Below are 25,639 nucleotides of genomic sequence, written 5' to 3'. Positions count from 1 at the left end.
GACACTCCACACACACACAGGGGAGAATAGACAGAGTTTCACCCCCAAGAATGGCAAGAGAGACACAGAGATTGGAGCCAACCCACACACAGCGCTTCTAAGGTAAGGGGAGACAGACACCCTACCAGCGCTGACTGTGCACCTTAATAGGTTACACAGTCTTTATTCAGTCCCCCCTTCTACAACCCCCTGATACTGTGAGAGATAGCTGGAGTTGCTGTGGAGGGACTTGCTCTTCCTGGACAGCGCTGTGCAGGCGGGAAAATGGCACTGAACGCTGCTGGGTCCACTCTGAGGAGAAGCACCGCCCCCAAAATAGCGCTGTCTCCCCGCTCTTCACAAGGATTACACTGACCTGAGGTATATGCTGGCTGAGATCCACGGACCCCGATAGGCTTGCTGACCAGTGCAGGGTTCAGGCGCAGGCTCAGGGCGCCCCTCACAGCGCCACACAGTTTGGCTCTGAGCTCCGGAGCGCGGTTAAAAACCGTGCTCCCTACCCTGTTGCCGCCATCTTCACACCGGCCCCCTGCTTGCTAGGGGGTCGGTGACTCACTCGCCACTGATCTTCTGGCTCTGTAAGGGGGTGGCGGCATGCTGCTGGGGGTGAGCGATCCCCTGTGGCGGGGAATGATCTGTCCCCTCAGGAGCTCAGTATCCTGTCAGCGGAGATAGTGGCTCAGACCCCGCAGGGCGGGCACTACTTCCCCCCTTAGTCCCACGAAGCAGGGAGGCTGTTGCCAGCAGCCTCCCTGGCAAATAATAAACTCTAAAAAAATTTTTTTACTAAAGAAGCTCTGGAGAGATTCCCTAGCCGTGACCGGCTCCTCCTATGTGTGAGCTGGTATGAATCTCACCACTATCTGTGTTAAGTCCTTCTCTCGAAGTATGTCGTCTCCTCGTGCACAGTTTGTAGACTGTGTCTGGTAGGAGGGGCATAGAGGGAGGAGCCAGCCCACACTCTCAAACTCTTAAAGTGCCAATGGCTCCTGGTGAACCCGTCTATACCCCATGGTACTAATGTGGACCCCAGCATCCTCTAGGACGTAAGAGAACTGTTGATTCTTGTTTTTATCAACGTACAGTACTGTGGTGACAGCTTTCTACTGAACATTATTGTAAAAATAAAACTATTTTTGAAAAGAGGAAGTTCTTTATCCTGCACATTTTGTTTAGTCTTTTCCTATCTATTTCCCGTTGTGACAAATGAGGTTTAGCAATATGTTGCTTTCTAGCAGCTGCAGTTCAGTGGTGATCTTACCACTAAAGAGAACTTGTTCCTAAAAGCTGTGCATTCTATGCTGGAGGAATCCAACTGTGGTGAAACATTTGGGTGGAGATGTACCAAGCAGTGAAAAGAATGGAGAAGTGAGCCAGTGGAGAAATTGCCCATAGCAACCAATCAGCATTTTACTATAAAATAATACAGAGCAGCTGATTGGTTGCCACGAGCAACTTCTCCACTGGCTCACTTCTCCACTCTTTTCACTGCTTAGCACATCTCCCCCACAGGGCCGAAACTGGGATTTTTGGTACACGGGGCAAGGCAGTAATTTGCCCCACTCCCCCCACACACACACACAGATTCTGCACCCAGGGCGCATGTCCCCTTAGCCCCTCCTAGTTGCAGCTATGTCCCCCAACCTGTTCAGTCACCTGTGGAGCAAAGTACCCCTTACATGAATGGTTGCAGCCAACACATGTTTAATCACATGGTACCTTCCATACGGAATGTGGCTATGTTATCGGCGCTAAAAATGTCGGAAGTCGAAATTCCAACCCACAGGGTCTATTCCCACTTGCGGGTGTTCACGACACCCATAGAGTGGGAATAGAATCTGTGGCAAGGGGCTTTGTTTCTACATCCAAATTTCTGCATGTGAAATAGTTCACATTGAATACATATACAAAGTGACTTGATTCTTCCAAGGGCGTAGATTGCCCTAAAGCGGACTACCCATGACTGTGCTCTAGTGAAGTTTTAATAATTCTTTAGCAGAAATTGTAGACTATCTAGGGAACATGTATCAAGCCTTCGCAGTGGCGTAACTAGAAATTTTTCTCCCCCAAGCCAAAAAATTCTTTGGCGCCCCCCCCCCCCGCCGCATAATTGGGAGCAAGAAAGGGATAAATATGCGCGCGCCTTCGGCGCGCGCTGCAAAAAAGGGGCGTGGTTTTGTTGGAATGGGCGTGGTTTCTCATAAAGGGGCGTGGTATTGCAGGAAAAGACTACCTTATACCCCAGTTTTGCAACCTGCACGCCCAGACGTTAGCCACCACAGGAAAGAAAAATAATCCTGATTCATGCCCCTTACATTATTTGTCATTTTTCCTCCTTATAGTAATGCCCAGTATACATTATGCCACATACTGCAATGGCCCTTAGACATTATTCCACACACAATAATGCACATGACACATTAGGCCACACACCATAATGCCCCCGACACATTATGCCACACACCGTAATGCCTGTGACACATTATGCCACACACCGTAATGCCTGTGACACATTATGCCACACACCGTAATGCCCGCGACACATTATGACAGGAATCGCAATGCCCGTTATACATTATGCTATACACTGCAATGCCCCTGATACATTATAGCACATACAATGCCTGTTGTCACGAACCGGTCTCTTACCTCTGCGGGTTCTGGGGTTCATCCGTTGCCAGTGCGGTTGCTTGCGGTGCTGTGCGCCCGTGTGGGGACACGGCGTGATCAATGGCACAGGTAATGCAGAGTCTGGGAACTGTGAGTGCGGGGACCAAATGGCCTAAGGCACTGCGGTGTGTCTGCTGTATAGGAGGTGGCCATGTTGGAGACCAAATAGCTAATACAGAGCACTTGTGAAAACACCTGTGGGCAGGTGTAAGCCAATCCCGTGCTTGTGCTGCCTTTAAGTAGGCTGGGATTATGTTACTCTGGGCCAGTGCTTTGTTGTATCAAAGCTGTGCTCTAGCTCTGAGCTCTCTCCGTGCATTCCTGTGTGATTCCCGTGGTCCAGATATCGCCTCCGTTCCCAGAGGTCCGTCTGCAGCCTTCACTGCTGAAAGATCCACCGGCTCTCCGCTGTGCTGTCAGTTAATTGCACTCCTATTGGAAATAGTTGGATTCCCAGTGTCCTGCATGAGGTTACCTTGTCAGTCTGCCTATCATTCAAAGTCTGGAGGATTCCGTTTCTCTCAGCTGTTCGTTTGTTCAACTCTGCATTTAACCCATTCATCACCTTGTCTTCTACTACAGTTTCACAGTGATCTCCAGAACCCGCAAGTAACCCAATTCAGTACTTTTATTTGCTATGTTGTCATTACAAGGATAATTCATCACAGTCTCTCAGTTAACTCTCAAAGCTCCATTGCCAATTCTTACAGTTAATTCTCCATGTCTGCATTAACCAGTTAAACACAATCTGCAGTTCAGCATCAAAGCTTGTTTATATTTGCTATGTTGTCATAACAAGGATAATTCTTCACAGTCTCTCAGTTAACTCTCAAAACTCCATTGCAAATCCTTACAGTTATCTCTTCATGTCTGCATTATCCAGTTAATAACATTCTGCAGTTCAGCATCAAAGCTTGTTTATATTTGCTATGTTGTCATAACAAGGATAATTCTTCACAGTCTCTCAGTTAACTCTCAAAACTCCATTGCAAATCCTTACAGTTATCTCTTCATGTCTGCATTATCCAGTTAATCATATTCTGCAGTTCAGCATCAAAGCTCGTTTATATTTGGACAATCCAACATTTATTCATCAGCTTGTTTTGCATATGTTTCCATGAACATTTCTTTTATGTATTTTTGAGTTTTCTCTTGCATATTATTCCTGCAATACTTCAGTATAATATGATGATTAACAACTTGTCAGTTAACTCTTTACTGAATTGTTATTTTGAATAAATATATGAATCGGAACTTTCTTCGTCCTCCCTGCTTTTCTTCATAGCCCAGCACCTACACCTGTGGTTGGTCCCGGGTTAACGGATTCACAAAAACACCCGGACCTGACACCTGTGACACATTATGACACACACCGCAATGACCTTGAGACATTATACCACAATGCCCGTGATATAGTATACCATACACCGTAATGCCTGTGACACATACCGCAATGCCCTGCCCGTTATACCCTATGCCACACACCGCAATGCCCGTTATGTATTATGCCACACTGCAATGACCCAGAGACATTATACCACATACCACAATGCCCGTGATATAGTATACCACACACCGTAATGCCTGACACATTATGACACACACCGCAATGTCCGTGATACATTATGCCACACACTGCAATGATCCTGAGACATTATACCACATATCACAATGCCCGCGATATAGTATACCATACACCGTAATGCCTGTGACACATTATGACACACACCGCAATGTCCGTGATACATTATGCCACACACCGTAATGCCCATTACACATTAAGTCCTACAGTAAGGCTTCTAATTACTTTTCAATTACCTTCTCGTTGTCAGGGGTTTCATGCACTGGGTGTCATGCTCGTTGCCAGGTGTTTCATGCACTGGGTGTCATGCTCGTTGTCAGGTGTTTCATGCACTGGGTGTCATGCTCGTTGTCGGGTGTTTCATGCACTGGGTGTCATGCTCGTTGCTAGGAGGTAGTCCTTGTTGCTAGGGCTGTGCTCCCAGTGCCACATATGACCCCAGTGCCAGATATTCCCCCACGGTGCCAGGTACTCACATGCCCCCGGTGCCAAATATAGCCCCCCCCATGTGCCAGGTACACATATACCCCCCCCCCCAGTGCCACATATGCCCCCAGTGCCAGATATTCCCCCCCAGTGCCACATATGCCCCCAGTGCCAGATATTCCCCCCGTGCCAGATATGCCGCCAGTGCCATATATTCCCCCCCCAGTGCCACATATGCCCCCAGTGCCAGATATCCCCCCTAGTGCCAGACATCCCCCCCCCAGTGTTAGACATCCCCCCCCAGTGCCATATATGCCCCAGTGCCAGGCACCCCCCCCCCAGTGCCAGGCACCCCCCCCCAGTGCCAGACATCCCCCCCCCAGTGCCAGACATCCCCCCCAGTGCCAGACATCCCCCCCCCCAGTGCCATATATGCCCCAGTGCCAGACATCCCCCCCCCAGTGCCAGATATCCCCCCCAGTGCCAGATATCTCCCCCCCAGTGCCATATATGCCCCAGTGCCAGAGGAGGTTCCCGGGGGCAGCCTGCTGCTGCTTCCCGGCATCTAGCCAGTGTGGGGACCCCAGGGAGGTGACGGAGACCCCCCGCAGACCACCTAACAGGTATCGCGGGGGGCCTCCGTCACCGCATCGCGATGTTGATCGCATATGTTAGTACATATGCGATCAACATTGCTGCGGTAACCGGCGAGGGGCGGCGATGTATGTTAATACATCCCGCCCCGTGTCCCTCCAACAAGCGGCGGCGGGAAGGAGAAAGCAGTCTGACATGCGGGCGCTCGTCCGCATGTCAGTCTGCTGTAATCAGTGGCGCCCCCGCAGCCCCTCGCCCCCAAGCCACCGCGAGGACTGCGGGGGCAGTAGTTACGCCACCTTGGAGAGTGATAAGGGAAGTAATTGCCAGAAAAAAACTACCAGCTTCTAACTTCAAACACTGTGCTAGATAAATGGCAGTTAGCCGTTAATTGCTTTGACAAGTTCTGCACGCTGTCTCTTTCTAAGGCTTGCCACATCTCTCCCAGAGAAACATGGATATGAATAGGTTTTTTTTTTATGAAACACAAAAATATAAACAATTAAAGGAGCTGTCCATCTATAGATATTGGGCCTAATTCAGACCTGATCGTAGATGTGCTAAATTTAGAAAATCTACGATCAGTCACAGAGACATGTGGGGGGACGTCCAGCACAGGGCCAGTCCGCCCTGCATGTCAGGCCTGACCCCCCCCCGCACAAATACAAAAGCAATTTGTACTTTAGGAGTAGCTCCCTGTCAGCCTAGCTCATGCACGCTGGCAGGAGCTACTTGTCGCTGTGAGGGTCGCAGCGGCTGCGTGTGACGTCATGCAGCCGCCGCGGCCCATCCCCCCAACGGTCCGGGCACGCCTGCGTTGCCCAGACCGCGCTCCCTAAACGCCACTCAGCCGTCAGCTGTCTGGCACGCGCCGATGCACTACGGCACTGGCACATGCGCAGTTCAGACTTGATCAGCTGCTGTGCGAAAACGCACAGCAGTAATCAGGTCTGAATTAGGACCATTGTTATCTTCTCTTAGCGCCAACAGCAAATAAGTATCTGCAGAAAGGTAAAACCCCTTAGAGTTTTCAGCCTTTCATTAAATTCTTTCAAAATTAACATGATAATGTTCACATTATTTTATGTAATTAGTACATGCATAGGGAATAAATCAAGAGCACATAACCGCTCACATAGATTTTGTTTTGTGCACTCTCTCATTTTTATGGACCAGTAGCTTCTGCTCTCTATAATGGAACATGAAAATGTTACTATTTTGTGTCAGCAGCCCACGCTTTATACTGAACTTCTTGCATAATGAAGTAAAGGTGTCTCCAAGTATGGAAGACAATGGGCTAAATAGCCTGCGAGAAGCCAGTGGTGCTGTACTTTGTGCGAGATTGCCCATATTTTTAAAGCGGCAATCATTTACAAGGCAAAACCTGGTTAGTTTTGCCTTGTAAATTATTGGTGCTTTAAAAAGTCCAGCAGTTCCGGCTTCTCGCAGACTATTACTTTTCAGCCAAAAGTGCGCAATGTGTTCTTTAATACTACTAGTTTCTTCCATTCTCCTAATCATTTTCCCATAACTTTTATGACCCATCAATAAATAACATTGGTGGAGTCAGTTTTCCTCTGCTTTTGGATTATACTGCTACTTTCTTGTCGGCTGTTTTATCAAGAGCATGAAAAATACTTTGGGCGTGTGCAAATGTCTGTTATTTGTGTGTTTTCAATAACTAGATCATGTCTGTGTCCCATTATAATAGGTGACATAAAACCGATCATCATATTGTATGAATAACACATCATGCCAAGCATCGGCTAATATTGTGTATGTGCTGCACGCTAGAGAGACTACACCACCATATACTTTACCACTGGGCATGATAAATATATAAGTCTTTTCAATTTCAAATAATTAATGTTCAATGAATTAGAAACAATGCTTATGAATTACGTTTTAAAATGGTTTATTTTATTAAGGGCTAACAATACGGATTCAGAAGTCTTGGAAACAAAAGAAAAAACGAAGACAAGAGCGCAAGAACACAGTTATCGCAGAGTAAGTCTTTTTATTTATGTAGTATATTGTGAGATACAACTTACTAGTACACTGACTGGCGTAGCCCTATTCCATGCAGTGACTAAACCATGAGATGTGATGATGGTTGTGATAGCCATTACATTAAATTAGAAGTTTACAATAACTGGGTGAGGTTTCCTGTTGCTGGTGTCATGTTTTTATATTTACTTTTCAAATAAGTGCAAGTGCTCCAAAATTATTTCTAGAGCATACCCAAACAGTCTGTAACCGATCTTCCAGCAGGCGTGTATACTATGTCAGTGCAATCCGTGCTTCAAAACTCAAGTGGTGATAGGGGTGTGGTATAATAGATCTACAGTAAATAGATTTACAGTCAATAGGTCAACCTCATATAGTAGACATGCAAAATGTCTTCAGGGTCAAAAGGTCTTCAGGGTCAAAAGGTCGACTGTGTCTAAAGGTGGGTACACACTGGAAAGATATATCTGCAGATCAATAGATCTGCAGATATATCTATGGACGGATCGGGCAGTGTGTTGAGCATACACACTGCCCGATCCGTCGGGGACTGACGTCATGAACTGGGCGGGCGTGTACACATGCCCGCCCAGTTCAGCTGTCAATCACCGCCGGCCGCCGCAGCATGTGTACGGGTGGTCGGCCGACCGCCGTACACACACAGCGACGCGCCAATATATTGTTAGATATATTGGCCGTCGGCTGTGCTGCGGGGCCGACGCGATACGTCTGTGAATGACGGAGTTCACAGACGTATTGGCCGTACACACTGGCCGACGGACCCGCGATATATCGGCCGTTCAAGAGAACGGCCGATATATCGTCCAGTCTGTACGGGCCTTAAGGTTGACAGATACAGAAGTTCGACAGGGTCAAAAGGTCGGTGTGCAAATTTGCCACAGAAAAGGTCAACACAAGTTTTTTTTAAAGTATTTGGGGTGTCATTTTTATATGTTTCATTATATGCAACCCCAGTTAGTGTACTGTGTGCCATCATGGGGCTTACGAGGCTCAGCACGCTTTAGGCAAGGTGGCTCACTCTACTACCACTGTGCTCGCCACATAGTCCACGTGGATGGTAAGTGAAAGAAAAACAAAACAAAAAAAACTTGTATTGACTATTTGTGTGTCAACCATTGTTATGTCGAACCTTTAATTCTGTCGCCCTTTTGTACCTGTTGACCTGAGACAAGACGTAATGCGAGGCCAGGCCCCCTTGACTCATGGCACTCCTCCTTAAGTCATGACACTGCCCATTTTCATGCGTGCTCAGGCTGATTAAGAGCCCCAATCTGTCCCTGGTTGTATGTAATACCACACAATTAATATGCTAATGCAGCAGGAGGTGCCTGATGTAAATAGAAGCCTCCAGTATGCTCCTGCGATCTGCTGCTGTGTCCCAGGACACAGCTTCGGATCACTTCAGGTTACTCAGTATGGCCATCTCAGATCCACAGCCGAGGCCAATAAATCTGTGCCAGCAGGAGCAGACACTGACCTTGGCACTCCCACAATACGGAGACAACGCGCATTCTGGCATTGTGGTACAGACTTGGGGGTCATTCAGACCTGATAGCTTGCTAGCGTTTTTTGCAGCGCTGCGATCAGATCAGAACTGCGCATGCGTATGCACCGCAATGCGCAGGCACGTCGCACGGGTACAAAGCGGATCGTTGCTGTGCAATGGGTTTTACAAAGAATCCATTCGCACAGCGAATCGCAAGGAGATTGACAGGAAGAAGTCGTTTGTTGGTGGCAACTGACCGTTTTCAGGGAGTGGTTTGAAAAACGCAGGCGTGTCCAAGCATTTGCAGGGCATGTGTCTGGCGTTGATTCCGACACCGGACAGGCTGAAGTGATCGCAGCGGCTGAGTAAATTCTTGGCAACTCAGAAACTGCTCAAAGTGTTATTGCTCTGCCCTGCTGCACATGCGCACACTTGCACAGCCAAATACACTCCCCGGTGGGCATCGACTATGTGAACGCAGGACTGCAAAAACCAGCCTTGCGAGCGATCAGGTCTCAGTGACCCCCATGGTCACCAGCCCTAAAATGCCCTCAGTCTGTAAATCATGCTGGGGCTTAGGGGGCACTGCTTGTGCAGATGCATGGAATGCATGCAAATATAGAAAAGTGAAATTGAAAATAAAGAACAATTTATGACATAATAAACATGTACTTAGACGTGTCTATGGCCACGTCTGTGTCTTTAACCGCAATCTCAATCGCGTCTTTATGCTAATGACACTACAAAGTCTGTCCCTGGTGTAGATCCATGTGTCAGAATGTGCAAGTACTGAGACACCCACTGTCAGCTTCCGTAAATGCTGAAATACTGCTTATATCAATCGTACCATCAAAACTTGTACCTTGTAAACTGTAGTTACAGTTTCTCCATCTGAGTATGGCCTCCTATGTGAGTGGTTGAACATCTATGTAAGCAACCACTCTCTGCAACATGTCTCGGACACTTCCCTAAGATGCAAAGGGGGAGATGTACTAAGAGTGATAAAGTGTTGAGAGCTAAAGTACCATCCAATCAGCTCTTAACTGCCATGTTACAGGCTGTGTTTGAAAAATGACAGTTATGAGCTGAATGGTTGGTACTTTATCTCCGACCACTTTACCTCTCTCCAAGGCTTAGTACATCTGCTCAATATCTCAGTGTGCCTTTTTGTCCACCCTCCTGCTACCGTTCAGTAATCGTCCAATAATAACAACCAACCCCCACTTCCCTGCAGTCGTTCTTCCAAATCTATACTGCTTCTCTGTACTTGTGAAACTGGGACACATGGAGGTGTGACTCAGATGCATGCACAGAAGTAAAAACATTATCGCTGCTGTGTCACAGTCCTGTGAGTGATAATCACTCCTAAACACATGAAATAGCATTTATGGTCTTATCTATTTAATTTCTTAGGGGGCACAGGATTCCTTTACGTTGGGTATAGGCTGGAGATGGAGAGACTGGGCACCAAACAGTTAAACCTTTTACCCAGCAGCCCCCACTCTCCTTTCCCCTCTGTACCACGCCTCCAGCTCGCCAGTTTAGTTAGCAAGACCACAGCAGGAGCCAGGAGAAAACCATGTAGAAGGAAGACCATCAAATCCACAGAGATACACTGACAGGAAGATGGACACACACCCACTAATATGGGAACCAAGTTCTGCAAGCCAGGTGCATCAGTGAAGGTGTCCTGTGCCCCCTATGGACTCAAACAAAAAAAATTTAACCAGGTAAGATCATAAATCCTATTTACTTTGTCATCCACTAGGGGGCACAGAATTCCTTTATGCTGGGACGTCCTAAAGCTGTCCCCTCAAGAGCTGGAACGCTCCTGGAACCCTGCACCCGAAGGTGGCGTCAATCTTAAACACATAAAATTTAAGCAATGTGTGAGCAACAGACTACGTGGCCGTCCTGTAAAGCTACTACGCAGAGGCCCCACACTTAGCTGCCCAGGAAACTCCGACTCACAGGGCGGAATGAGGTGCCACCCCAAACATAGTAGAAAGATCCTGTCACCGAAAGATATGACGCATGGTTAGACAGAACTATCTGGCACAGTACTATTGTGAAGCTGGCTAACCCCTCTTGTGAAAATCGTACAAAGCGAAGAGTGAATCCAATCAGCGGATATCCTAGGCCCTGTATGCAGTAATGCAAGGAGCCCGCATAACCTTCAGAGAGGACAGAACCACAACCTCCTGGTTGACGTAAAACCAGGAGACCACCCTGGGTAAGCAACCCAAGAGATTGCGCAGGACCCTCTGGTCTGTACAAAAAAATAAGAGGAGAGCGCCAGGACCAATCGCTTAAATCATAAACTGTTCCAGGTGATGAAATAGCAAGGAAGAAAATTCTCTACCATAACAGTCATCTAAGCTCCACCCAGTCTAAGCTTAAAGTGAGCAGACTGCAGGTACCGTAAGCTAAAAACAGATGACTCAAAGCAACTGGGGCCCCAATGGAGGCCAGACGAACAGAACACCAGAGCCAGCTGGTATCGGAAAGTACAGACAGGTCAGAGACCTGGGTGTTAATGGACTAGAGTGCAACCTCCGACCTAGGTAACGTCTTGCCTGGAGAAATGTAGAGAGTCGTGAGACTCATCATTACCATGGGTCGACTATTTTGGGAGAATAGTATGCAAAGTTATTCCGTCAACACAGTGATAAACTCTGGTCAAAGACAGTCTTATGGCTTTGAGCATGGTAGTTATGTTCTTTCTAGAAAGAAACCCCTTGCTCTAAAGGGGGATACTCACGGAGCGATATTCTAAGCAATCTGAAGCATTATCGCTCCGTGTGTACCCCCTACAGCGATAGCGATGCACAGCACCGCGCATCGCTATCGCTGCTGCTAGATTGGCCTGCATGCAGACCAATCTAGCGGGTCGCTCACTTCACCCGCTGGGTGAAGTGAGCGCCCCCCCCCGTCTCCCCCCGCACTCTCAGCACACATCGCGCTGTGCTGAGTGGTGGGAGAGATGTGTGCTGAGCGGTTCGCTCAGCACACATCTCTCTCACATCGGCCTTTAGGCTGGACGTCACCAGAGCCACCTCATCAAAACGAGATGAGCCAAATTCAGAAGAAGGCAGGAGCCAGTAACCGGGATTCGTTGTAGAGGCAGACATCGAGGTGCAGACCTCAAAGAACTTTATAGCACTGCATTCATAGTAGAGATGTGCACTTGAAATTTTTCGGGTTTTGGTTTTGGGTTCGGTTCCGCGGCCGTGTTTTGGGTTCGACCGCGTTTTGGCAAAACCTCACCAAATTTTTTTTGTCGGATTCGGGTGTGTTTTGGATTCGGGTGTTTTTTTCAAAAAACACTAAAAAACAGCTTAAATCATAGAATTTGGGGGTCATTTTGATCCCAAAGTATTATTAACCTCAAAAACCATAATTTCCACTCATTTTCAGTCTATTCTGAACACCTCACACCTCACAATATTATTTTTAGTTCTAAAATTTGCACCGAGGTCGCTGGATGACTAAGCTAAGCGACCCTAGTGGCCGACACAAACACCTGGCCCATCTAGGAGTGGCACTGCAGTGTTACGCAGGATGGCCCTTCCAAAAAACACTCCCCAAACAGCACATGACGCAAAGAAGAAAAAAAGAGGCGCAATGAGGTAGCTGTGTGAGTAAGATAAGCGACCCTAGTGGCCGACACAAACACCTGGCCCATCTAGGAGTGGCACTGCAGTGTCACGCAGGATGGCCCTTCCAAAAAACACTCCCCAAACAGCACATGACGCAAAGAAGAAAAAAAGAGGCGCAATGAGGTAGCTGTGTGAGTAAGATAAGCGACCCTAGTGGCCGACACAAACACCTGGCCCATCTAGGAGTGGCACTGCAGTGTCACGCAGGATGGCCCTTCCAAAAAACACTCCCCAAACAGCACATGACGCAAAGAAGAAAAAAAGAGGCGCAATGAGGTAGCTGTGTGAGTAAGATAAGCGACCCTAGTGGCCGACACAAACACCTGGCCCATCTAGGAGTGGCACTGCAGTGTCACGCAGGATGGCCCTTCCAAAAAACACTCCCCAAACAACACATGACGCAAAGAAGAAAAAAAGAGGCGCAATGAGGTAGCTGTGCGAGTAAGATAAGCGACCCTAGTGGCCGACACAAACACCTGGCCCATCTAGGAGTGGCACTGCAGTGTCACGCAGGATGGCCCTTCCAAAAAACACTCCCCAAACAGCACATGACGCAAAGAAAAATGAAAGAAAAAAGAGGTGCAAGATGGAATTGTCCTTGGGCCCTCCCACCCACCCTTATGTTGTATAAACAGGACATGCACACTTTAACCAACCCATCATTTCAGTGACAGGGTCGGCCACACGACTGTGACTGAAATGACGGGTTGGTTTGGACCCCCACCGAAAAAGAAGCAATTAATCTCTCCTTGCACAAACTGGCTCTACAGAGGCAAGATGTCCACCTCATCATCATCCTCCGATATATCACCGTGTACATCCCGCTCCTCACAGATTATCAATTCGTCCCCACTGGAATCCACCATCTCAGCTCCCTGTGTACTTTGTGGAGGCAATTGCTGCTGGTCAATGTCTCCACGGAGGAATTGATTATAATTCATTTTAATGAACATCATCTTCTCCACATTTTCTGGAAGTAACCTCGTACGCCGATTGCTGACAAGGTGAGCGGCGGCACTAAACACTCTTTCGGAGTACACACTTGTGGGAGGGCAACTTAGGTAGAATAAAGCCAGTTTGTGCAAGGGCCTCCAAATTGCCTCTTTTTCCTGCCAGTATAAGTACGGACTGTCTGACGTGCCTACTTGGATGCGGTCACTCATATAATCCTCCACCATTCTTTCAATGGGGAGAGAATCATATGCAGTGACAGTAGACGACATGTCCGTAATCGTTGTCAGGTCCTTCAGTCCGGACCAGATGTCAGCATCAGCAGTCGCTCCAGACTGCCCTGCATCACCGCCAGCGGGTGGGCTCGGAATTCTGAGCCTTTTCCTCGCACCCCCAGTTGCGGGAGAATGTGAAGGAGGAGATGTTGACAGGTCGCGTTCCGATTGACTTGACAATTTTGTCACCAGCAGGTCTTTGAACGCCAGCAGACTTGTGTCTGCCGGAAAGAGAGATCCAAGGTAGGTTTTAAATCTAGGATCGAGCACGGTGGCCAAAATGTAGTGCTCTGATTTCAACAGATTGACCACCCGTGAATCCTTGTTAAGCGAATTAAGGGCTCCATCCACAAGTCCCACATGCCTAGCGGAATCGCTCCCTTTTAGCTCCTCCTTCAATGCCTCCAGCTTCTTCTGCAAAAGCCTGATGAGGGGAATGACCTGACTCAGGCTGGCAGTGTCTGAACTGACTTCACGTGTGGCAAGTTCAAAAGGTTGCAGAACCTTGCACAACGTTGAAATCATTCTCCACTGCGCTTGAGACAGGTACATTCCACCTCCTATATCGTGCTCAATTGTATAGGCTTGAATGGCCTTTTGCTGCTCCTCCAACCTCTGAAGCATATATAGGGTTGAATTCCACCTCGTTACCACTTCTTGCTTCAGATGATGGCAGGGCAGGTTCAGGCGTTTTTGGTGGTGCTCCAGTCTTCTGTACGTGGTGCCTGTACGCCGAAAGTGTCCCGCAATTCTTCTGGCCACCGACAGCATCTCTTGCACGCCCCTGTCGTTTTTTAAAAAATTCTGCACCACCAAATTCAAGGTATGTGCAAAACATGGGACGTGCTGGAATTTGCCCATATTTAATGCACACACAATATTGCTGGCGTTGTCCGATGCCACAAATCCACAGGAGAGTCCAATTGGGGTAAGCCATTCCGCGATGATCTTCCTCAGTTGCCGTAAGAGGTTTTCAGCTGTGTGCGTATTCTGGAAACCGGTGATACAAAGCGTAGCCTGCCTAGGAAAGAGTTGGCGTTTGCGAGATGCTGCTACTGGTGCCGCCGCTGCTGTTCTTGCGGCGGGAGTCCATACATCTACCCAGTGGGCTGTCACAGTCATATAGTCCTGACCCTGCCCTGCTCCACTTGTCCACATGTCCGTGGTTAAGTGGACATTGGGTACAACTGCATTTTTTAGGACACTGGTGAGTCTTTTTCTGACGTCCGTGTACATTCTCGGTATCGCCTGCCTAGAGAAGTGGAACCTAGATGGTATTTGGTAACGGGGGCACACTACCTCAAGAAATTGTCTAGTTCCCTGTGAACTAACGGCGGATACCGGACGCACGTCTAACACCAACATAGTTGTCAAGGCCTCAGTTATCCGCTTTGCAACAGGATGACTGCTGTGATATTTCATCTTCCTCGCAAAGGACTGTTGGACAGTCAATTGCTTGGTGGAAGTAGTAAAAGTGGGCTTACGACTTCCCCTCTGGGATGACCATCGACTCCCAGCAGCAACAACAGCAGCGCCAGCAGCAGTAGGCATTACACGCAAGGATGCATCGGAGGAATCCCAGGCAGGAGAGGACTCGTCAGAATTGCCAGTGACATGGCCTGCAGGACTATTGGCATTCCTGGGGAAGGAGGAAATTGACACTGAGGGAGTTGGTGGGGTGGTTTGCGTGAGCTTGGTTACAAGAGGAAGGGATTTACTGGTCAGTGGACTGCTTCCGCTGTCGCCCAAAGTTTTTGAACTTGTCACTGACTTATTATGAATGCGCTGCAGGTGACGTATAAGGGAGGATGTTCCGAGGTGGTTAACGTCCTTACCCCTACTTATTACAGCTTGACAAAGGCAACACACGGCTTGACAAATGTTGTCCGCATTTCTGGTGAAATACTTCCACACCGAAGAGCTGATTTTTTTGGTATTTTCACCAGGCATGTCAACGGCCCTATTCCTCCCACGGACAACAGGTGTCTCCCCGGGTGCCTGACTTAAACAAACCACCTCACCATCAGAATCCTCCTTGTCAATTTCCTCCCCAGCGCCAGCAACACCCATATCCTCCTCATCCTGGTGTACTTCAACACTGACATCTTCAATCTGACTATCAGGAACTGGACTGCGGGTGCTCCTTCCAGCACTTGCAGGGGGCGTGCAAATGGTGGAAGGCGCATGCTCTTCACGTCCAGTGTTGGGAAGGTCAGGCATCGCAACCGACACAATTGGACTCTCCTTGTGGATTTGGGATTTGGAAGAACGCACAGTTCTTTGCGGTGCTTTTGCCAGCTTGAGTCTTTTCATTTTTCTAGCGAGAGGCTGAGTGCTTCCATCCTCATGTGAAGCTGAACCACTAGCCATGAACATAGGCCAGGGCCTCAGCCGTTCCTTGCCACTCCGTGTGGTAAATGGCATATTGGCAAGTTTACGCTTCTCCTCCGACAATTTTATTTTAGATTTTGGAGTCCTTTTTTTACTGATATTTGGTGTTTTGGATTTTACATGCTCTGTACTATGACATTGGGCATCGGCCTTGGCAGACGACGTTGCTGGCATTTCATCGTCTCGGCCATGACTAGTGGCAGCAGCTTCAGCACGAGGTGGAAGTGGATCTTGATCTTTCCCTAATTTTGGAACCTCAACATTTTTGTTCTCCATATTTTAATAGGCACAACTAAAAGGCACCTCAGGTAAACAATGGAGATAGATGGATACTAGTATACTTATGGATGGACCAGCGACTGCCGACACAGAGGTAGCTACAGCCGTGGACTACCGTACTGTGTCTGCTGCTAATATAGACTGGATGATAATGAGATGAAATTAATATATATATATATATATATATATATATATATATATATAATATCACTAGTACTGCAGCCGGACAGGTATATATATTTATTATGTAATGACTGATGACGGACCTGCTGGACACTGTCAGCTCAGCAGCACCGCAGACTGCTACAGTAAGCTACTATAGTAGTATGTATCAAGAAGAAAGAGAAAAAAAAAACAACACGGGTAGGTGGTATGCAATTATGGATGGAACAGCGACTGCCGAGACAGAGGTAGCTACAGCCGTGGACTACCGTACTGTGTCTGCTGCTAATATAGACTGGATGATAATGAGAAGAAATCAATATATATATATATATATATATATATATATAATATCACTAGTACTGCAGCCGCACAGGTATATATATTTATTATGTAATGACTGATGACGGACCTGCTGGACACTGTCAGCTCAGCAGCACCGCAGACTGCTACAGTAAGCTACTATAGTAGTATGTATCAAGAAGAAAGAGAAAAAAAAAACACGGGTAGGTGGTATACAATTATGGATGGACCAGCGACTGCCGACACAGAGGTAGCTACAGCCGTGGACTACCGTACTGTGTCTGCTGCTAATATAGACTGGATGATAATGAGATGAAATCAATATATATATATATATATATATATATATAATATTACTAGTACTGCAGCCGGACAGGTATATATATTTATTATGTAATGACTGATGACGGAGCTGCTGGACACTGTCAGCTCAGCAGCAACGCAGACTGCTACAGTAAGCTACTATAGTAGTATGTATCAAGAAGAAAGAGAAAAAAAAAACCACGGGTAGGTTGTATACAATTATGGATGGACCAGCGACTGCCGACACAGAGGTAGCTACAGCCGTGGACTACCATACTGTGTCTGCTGCTAATATAGACTGGATGATAATGAGATGAAATTAATATATATATATATATATATATATATAATATCACTAGTACTGCAGCCGCACAGGTATATATATTTATTATGTAATGACTGATGACTGACCTGCTGGACACTGTCAGCTCAGCAGCACCGCAGACTGCTACAGTAAGCTACTATAGTAGTATGTATCAAGAAGAAAGAGAAAAAAAAAAACCACGGGTAGGTGGTATACAATTATGGATGGACCAGCGACTGCCGACACAGATGTAGCTACAGCCGTGGACTACCGTACTGTGTCTGCTGCTAATATAGACTGGATGATAATGAGATGAAATTAATATATATATATATATATATATAATATCACTAGTACTGCAGCCGGACAGGTATATATATTTATTATGTAATGACTGATGACGGACCTGCTGGACACTGTCAGCTCAGCAGCACCGCAGACTGCTACAGTAAGCTACTATAGTAGTATGTATCAAGAAGAAAGAGAAAAAAAAAAAACACGGGTAGGTGGTATACAATTATGGATGGACCAGCGACTGCCGACACAGAGGTAGCTACAGCCGTGGACTACCGTACTGTGTCTGCTGCTAATATAGACTGGATGATAATGAGATGAAATTAATATATATATATATATAATATCACTAGTACTGCAGCCGGACAGGTATATATATTTATTATGTAATGACTGATGACGGACCTGCTGGACACTGTCAGCTCAGCAGCACCGCAGACTGCTACAGTAAGCTACTATAGTAGTATGTATCAAGAAGAAAGAGAAAAAAAAAAACCACGGGTAGGTGGTATACAATTATGGATGGACCAGCGACTGCCGACACAGAGGTAGCTACAGCCGTGGACTACCGTACTGTGTCTGCTGCTAATATAGACTGGATGATAATGAGATGAAATTAATATATATATATATATATATATATATATAATATCACTAGTACTGCAGCCGCACAGGTATATATATTTATTGTGTAATGACTGATGACGGACCTGCTGGACACTGTCAGCTCAGCAGCACCGCAGACTGCTACAGTAAGCTACTATAGTAGTATGTATCAAGAAGAAAGAGAAAAAAAAACCCACGGGTAGGTGGTATACAATTATGGATGGACCAGCGACTGCCGACACAGAGGTAGCTACAGCTGTGGACTACCGTACTGTGTCTGCTGTTAATATAGACTGGATGATAATGAGATGAAATTAATATATATATATATATATATATATATATAATATCACTAGTACTGCAGCCGCACAGGTATATATATTTATTATGTAATGACTGATGACGGACCTGCTGGACACTGTCAGCTCAGCAGCACCGCAGACTGCTACAGTAAGCTACTATAGTAGTATGTATCAAGAAGAAAGAAAAAAAAAAACACGGGTAGGTGGTATACAATTATGGATGGACCAGCGACTGCCGACACAGAGGTAGCTACAGCCGTGGACTACCGTACTGTGTCTGCTGCTAATATAGACTGGATGATAATGAGATGAAATTAATATATATTTATATATAATATCACTAGTACTGCAGCCGGACAGGTATATATATTTATTATGTAATGACTGATGACGGACCTGCTGGACACTGTCAGCTCAGCAGCACCGCAGACTGCTACAGTAAGCTACTATAGTAGTATGTATCAAGAAGAAAGAGAAAAAAAAAACCACGGGTAGGTGGTATACAATTATGGATGGACCAGCGACTGCCGACACAGAGGTAGCTACAGCCGTGGACTACCGTACTGTGTCTGCTGCTAATATAGACTGGATGATAATGAGATGAAATTAATATATATATATATAATATCACTAGTACTGCAGCCGCACAGGTATATATATTTATTATGTAATGACTGATGACGGACCTGCTGGACACTGTCAGCTCAGCAGCACCGCAGACTGCTACAGTAAGCTACTATAGTAGTATGTATCAAGAAGAAAGAAAAAAAAAACACGGGTAGGTGGTATACAATTATGGATGGACCAGCGACTGCCGACACAGAGGTAGCTACAGCCGTGGACTACCGTACTGTGTCTGCTGCTAATATAGACTGGATGATAATGAGATGAAATTAATATATATATATATATATATATATATATATAATATCACTAGTACTGCAGCCGCACAGGTATATATATTTATTATGTAATGACTGATGACGGACCTGCTGGACACTGTCAGCTCAGCAGCACCGCAGACTGCTACAGTAAGCTACTATAGTAGTATGTATCAAGAAGAAAGAGAAAAAAAAAAAACACGGGTAGGTGGTATACAATTATGGATGGACCAGCGACTGCCGACACAGAGGTAGCTACAGCCGTGGACTACCGTACTGTGTCTGCTGCTAATATAGACTGGATGATATTGAGATGAAATCAATATATATATATATATATATATATATAATATTACTAGTACTGCAGCCGGACAGGTATATATATTTATTATGTAATGACTGATGACGGAGCTGCTGGACACTGTCAGCTCAGCAGCAACGCAGACTGCTACAGTAAGCTACTATAGTAGTATGTATCAAGAAGAAAGAGAAAAAAAAAAAACCACGGGTAGGTTGTATACAATTATGGATGGACCAGCGACTGCCGACACAGAGGTAGCTACAGCCGTGGACTACCATACTGTGTCTGCTGCTAATATAGACTGGATGATAATGAGATGAAATTAATATATATATATATATATATATATATAATATCACTAGTACTGCAGCCGCACAGGTATATATATTTATTATGTAATGACTGATGACGGACCTGCTGGACACTGTCAGCTCAGCAGCACCGCAGACTGCTACAGTAAGCTACTATAGTAGTATGTATCAAGAAGAAAGAGAAAAAAAAAACCACGGGTAGGTGGTATACAATTATGGATGGACCAGCGACTGCCGACACAGATGTAGCTACAGCCGTGGACTACCGTACTGTGTCTGCTGCTAATATAGACTGGATGATAATGAGATGAAATTAATATATATATATATATATATATATATATATATATAATATCACTAGTACTGCAGCCGGACAGGTATATATATTTATTATGTAATGACTGATGACGGACCTGCTGGACACTGTCAGCTCAGCAGCACCGCAGACTGCTACAGTAAGCTACTATAGTAGTATGTATCAAGAAGAAAGAGAAAAAAAAAAAACACGGGTAGGTGGTATACAATTATGGATGGACCAGCGACTGCCGACACAGAGGTAGCTACAGCCGTGGACTACCGTACTGTGTCTGCTGCTAATATAGACTGGATGATAATGAGATGAAATTAATATATATTTATATATAATATCACTAGTACTGCAGCCGGACAGGTATATATATTTATTATGTAATGACTGATGACGGACCTGCTGGACACTGTCAGCTCAGCAGCACCGCAGACTGCTACAGTAAGCTACTATAGTAGTATGTATCAAGAAGAAAGAGAAAAAAAAAACCACGGGTAGGTGGTATACAATTATGGATGGACCAGCGACTGCCGACACAGAGGTAGCTACAGCCGTGGACTACCGTACTGTGTCTGCTGCTAATATAGACTGGATGATAATGAGATGAAATTAATATATATATATATATATATATATAATATCACTAGTACTGCAGCCGCACAGGTATATATATTTATTATGTAATGACTGATGACGGACCTGCTGGACACTGTCAGCTCAGCAGCACCGCAGACTGCTACAGTAAGCTACTATAGTAGTATGTATCAAGAAGAAAGAGAAAAAAAAAACCCTGGGTAGGTGGTATACAATTATGGATGGACCAGCGACTGCCGACACAGAGGTAGCTACAGCCGTGGACTACCGTACTGTGTCTGCTGCTAATATAGACTGGATGATAATGAGATGAAATTTATATATATATATATATATATATATATATATAATATCACTAGTACTGCAGCCGCACAGGTATATATATTTATTATGTAATGACTGATGACGGACCTGCTGGACACTGTCAGCTCAGCAGCACCGCAGACTGCTACAGTAAGCTACTATAGTAGTATGTATCAAGAAGAAAGAAAAAAAAAACACGGGTAGGTGGTATACAATTATGGATGGACCAGCGACTGCCGACACAGAGGTAGCTACAGCCGTGGACTACCGTACTGTGTCTGCTGCTAATATAGACTGGATGATAATGAGATGAAATTAATATATATATATATATATATATATAATATCACTAGTACTGCAGCCGCACAGGTATATATATTTATTATGTAATGACTGATGACGGACCTGCTGGACACTGTCAGCTCAGCAGCACCGCAGACTGCTACAGTAAGCTACTATAGTAGTATGTATCAAGAAGAAAGAAAAAAAAAACACGGGTAGGTGGTATACAATTATGGATGGACCAGCGACTGCCGACACAGAGGTAGCTACAGCCGTGGACTACCGTACTGTGTCTGCTGCTAATATAGACTGGATGATAATGAGATGAAATTAATATATATATATATATATATATATATATATATAATATCACTAGTACTGCAGCCGCACAGGTATATATATTTATTATGTAATGACTGATGACGGACCTGCTGGACACTGTCAGCTCAGCAGCACCGCAGACTGCTACAGTAAGCTACTATAGTAGTATGTATCAAGAAGAAAGAAAAAAAAAAAACACGGGTAGGTGGTATACATATACAATTATATATATAGTATATACAATTATATATATATATATATATATATATATATTAAACTGGTGGTGATTAATTAAACTGGTGGTCAGGTCACTGGTCACACTATCAGCAACTTGCAAGTAGTACTCCTAAGCAGACAATCACAATATATACTGGTGGTCAGTGTGGTCACAATGGCAGTGTGGCACTCTGGCAGCAGAGTGCCAGCAAAAGTGTGCACTGTACGTTAAAATATGTACTCCTGCTCTCAGACTCTAACTGCTCCCCACTGTCTCCCCCACAAGTCAGATATACAGTCACACTATCACTTCAGCAAGTAGTAGTACTCCTCCTAATGCTCCCCAAAATTACTAAAGTAAATAATACTGTGTCTCTCTCTACTCTAGTAGTCTCACTCTCTATAAACGGAGAGGACGCCAGCCACGTCCTCTCCCTATCAATCTCAATGCACGTGTGAAAATGGCGGCGACGCGCGGCTCCTTATATAGAATCCGAGTCTCGCGATAGAATCCGAGCCTCGCGAGAATCCGACAGCGGGATGATGACGTTCGGGCGCGCTCGGGTTAACCGAGCAAGGCGGGAAGATCCGAGTCGCTCGGACCCGTGTAAAAAAAACTGAAGTTCGGGCGGGTTCGGTTTCCGAGGAACCGAACCTGCTCATCTCTAATTCATAGTCAATGTAGGTGTTCCAAGACTATCTGGTCACTCCTAAGCCGGAACTCGGGGAGAATCCAGGGAAAGCTTGTCCATGGAAATGCCATAGCGTCTGTAGAAATACTGCTGGATGTCTGCGTTGGTGTAGAATTTCAACAGCTGGTGATTTTGCGGAGACATCATCATGACTAGTTCCAAGGACTCTAATGGCGAACCAGTAAGTAAAAACACCTCCGGATGCAGGGCCCACCTATTTGAATGCATGTCCTGGCGACCGAGGAAGTTTGCTTACTGGGAATAAACACTACCCCCAAAGCAGATAGTGAACGCTCTGCCTATCAGAAATATGGCTTACCTCCCTCAAGCCGCCACGACTGTGTAGAATCTGAAAATGACGACTGTCGCGCTGTCCTACTATGTAAGCTGGTCAGCTGGAGGAATGGCCAGCTAATGGAAATGGTCCTTGTCTAGAGGTCCTAATTCAGAGTAGATCGCAGCAGCAAATTTGTTAGCAGTTGGGCAAAACCATGTGCACTGCAGGGGGGAGAAGGGGGGCAGATATAACATGTACAGAGAAAGTTATATTCGGGTGGGGTGTGTTCAAACTGAAATCTAAATGGCAGTACAAAAATAAAGCAGCCAGTATTTACCCTGCACAGAAACAAAATAACCCATCCAAATCTAACTCACTCTGCACATGTTATATCTGCCTCCCCTGCAGTGCACATGGTTTTGCCCAACTGCTAACAAATTTGCTGCTACGATCAACTCTGAATTACCCCGATAGACCGCTATGAGTTCCAAGTAATGACGAGTAGCTGGTTCTCCTGATCCTTACATCGTTTGATGGGCAAGACCTTGACCCCACCCCTAAAGACCTGCTTCAGTGGTGATCAGAACTCAGTCCTGATTCCAAAATGGGTGACACTGGTCCAAGTTGAACCAGAATATCCACACATGAGTGAGTTGCGAAATCCTGTTAACTGGATTCCGAATGTGCAGGCGGGCGTGGATGGACACCCTGTGATGAACTCATGGATCCTGGATTGCAAGGCCCAAATCCCGTCCAGTGGAAGGAGAAGTCATTGGGGGTGAGAGTCTAGCAGAACACCCATTGCAACTTTCTCCTGCAAAGCAGTTAATGATGACTTGCCTTAATTGATATTCCAGCTTAGCGACTGAAGAAGTTATAGCCCCCATCCACTAGTGCGATTTGGGCAGTTTTCTTCAGATTTCGACGCATCTGACCGTCAAATCTGAAGAAAAGTGTCACATTGGATGGCTCTTCCGATCCGATGCGCACTCCCGTGTCAGATTTGTCTGAACTAGAGATCTCTGAGGCTGCCCCAACTATTTCTCTGAATCTGAAGAAAACAGGTGCACATCGGAGTGTTTTTGTTTTACTTCAGATGTATCTGATCAGATTCATCTGAAGCGTCACTTGACTGGCATCTCCCTGGCCACTCCCACCCACCACAAGACAGGGCGGCAGCAGCAGCAGCATCAGATCAATCACATGTAGCATGTGTGCATAAGATATATCTGATGCGATCATACACATGATAGATCGCATCAGATATATCTGAAGTGAATGTAGTGAAAATTAAGCCCAGGGTCAGGTCCGATTCCTGGGAAGCTCCCGGGAGAGTTCAAGAGAAATCTGATGATATCTGCAGTTCAGACAAGTCTGAGTAGTGGATGGCCACCTTTAGTTCATCAAATGGATGTATACGGTCAAGACATCACACAACTGGACTAGGAGGAGGTGGTTGTCCCAATAAGGATGGAAACTGGCATCCTGGTGAAGCAGGTGAGTTGCTATGAACCCCAGGTGATTACTCACCTAAATACAATAAATGATGCAAAGCATTGTGTCTGACTGTTAGAAATACTCAACCTGGTGCACCTGTGACTAGTGCTTCGACGTCTATTAGGGACACATGAATAGTTTGGCAGTGATGAGTTTCAGAGGTGGCTGAGCCTGATACCACCCCCCACCCCCACCCCCCTCCCCACCCCCACCCCGATATGTAAGCACTGGGAGAATATACAAACTCCACATAGGGGGAGGATATACAAACTCCACATATCAAACCCATGACCTTAGCGCCGCTAGGCAGCAATGCCAACCACCACACCATCAAAATATAACTCTCTTGTGCAGGAGGGCTGTGCTGCATAAATCAGTCATAATCCACAGATCAGAAAATGCAGTTTTTGAGCAGCATTACTAAAGCGACAACTGTGGTCGCGCCTAGGGGGAATCCTGACCGAAAGACCTGTTAAGTCGTGACTGCAGGTGTGCACAGGATCACAGGGGGAGCTGATGCGGAAATAAGGCTAACTGAGACATTACCTGCGTCAGCGTTGAAGTCCCAGCTGATGGCCTGCGTAGCTGTGAAGCTATGTAATGCCTGTTCTGACCATCATGTCTGCGTGGCAGTGAATGGCAAGAGTGACTATGATAGGAAGGAAGTATATTAGGTCAATTTTCAAGCTACATAAAAACAGGCGACCCCCTTCCCATCCCATCCCTTACAGGGTGCCTGAATCCTGGAAGACTATCTAAAGTCACTTCAGAATGCTCTCACACGCCAAAGTTAATACTGTGGTGTGTACTCTATGGGATAGTGCAATGAATGTTAAGTGCCACAGCTCCTAAAAAGAGTGAGGCTCTAGTGAGATACACTGGATACTAAGCCAGTGCTGCCTGATGGAATCTAAGCACGGCTACATATATATACCTGTGTGCAGAGGCGGATTGGGATGGAAAAACAGCCTGGGAAATTTATGGAAGCAGCCCTAATGGGAGTGTGGTCTGATGAGGGGGTGAAGTCTGTTGAGGGGGCAGT

General features: G+C 46.0%; 1 protein-coding gene across 1 annotated transcript in view; it reads left to right on the top strand.

Annotated features, from left to right (window-relative positions):
- The window catches only part of LOC135050869 (uncharacterized), a 187,166-nt gene that overhangs the window by 33,964 nt on the left and 127,563 nt on the right, over positions 1-25,639 (top strand). Inside the window, exon 2 of the mRNA XM_063957151.1 lies at positions 7,201-7,279. Coding sequence (XP_063813221.1) covers positions 7,201-7,279 — 79 coding nt within the window. The remainder of the gene's footprint in view (positions 1-7,200; positions 7,280-25,639) is intronic.

Source organism: Pseudophryne corroboree, chromosome 2 (assembly GCF_028390025.1).
Source record: "Pseudophryne corroboree isolate aPseCor3 chromosome 2, aPseCor3.hap2, whole genome shotgun sequence".
Taxonomy (NCBI): Eukaryota; Metazoa; Chordata; class Amphibia; order Anura; family Myobatrachidae; genus Pseudophryne; species Pseudophryne corroboree.
Note: the sequence above shows the minus strand (reverse complement) of the source record. Positions and strands in the feature narration are given on the sequence as shown.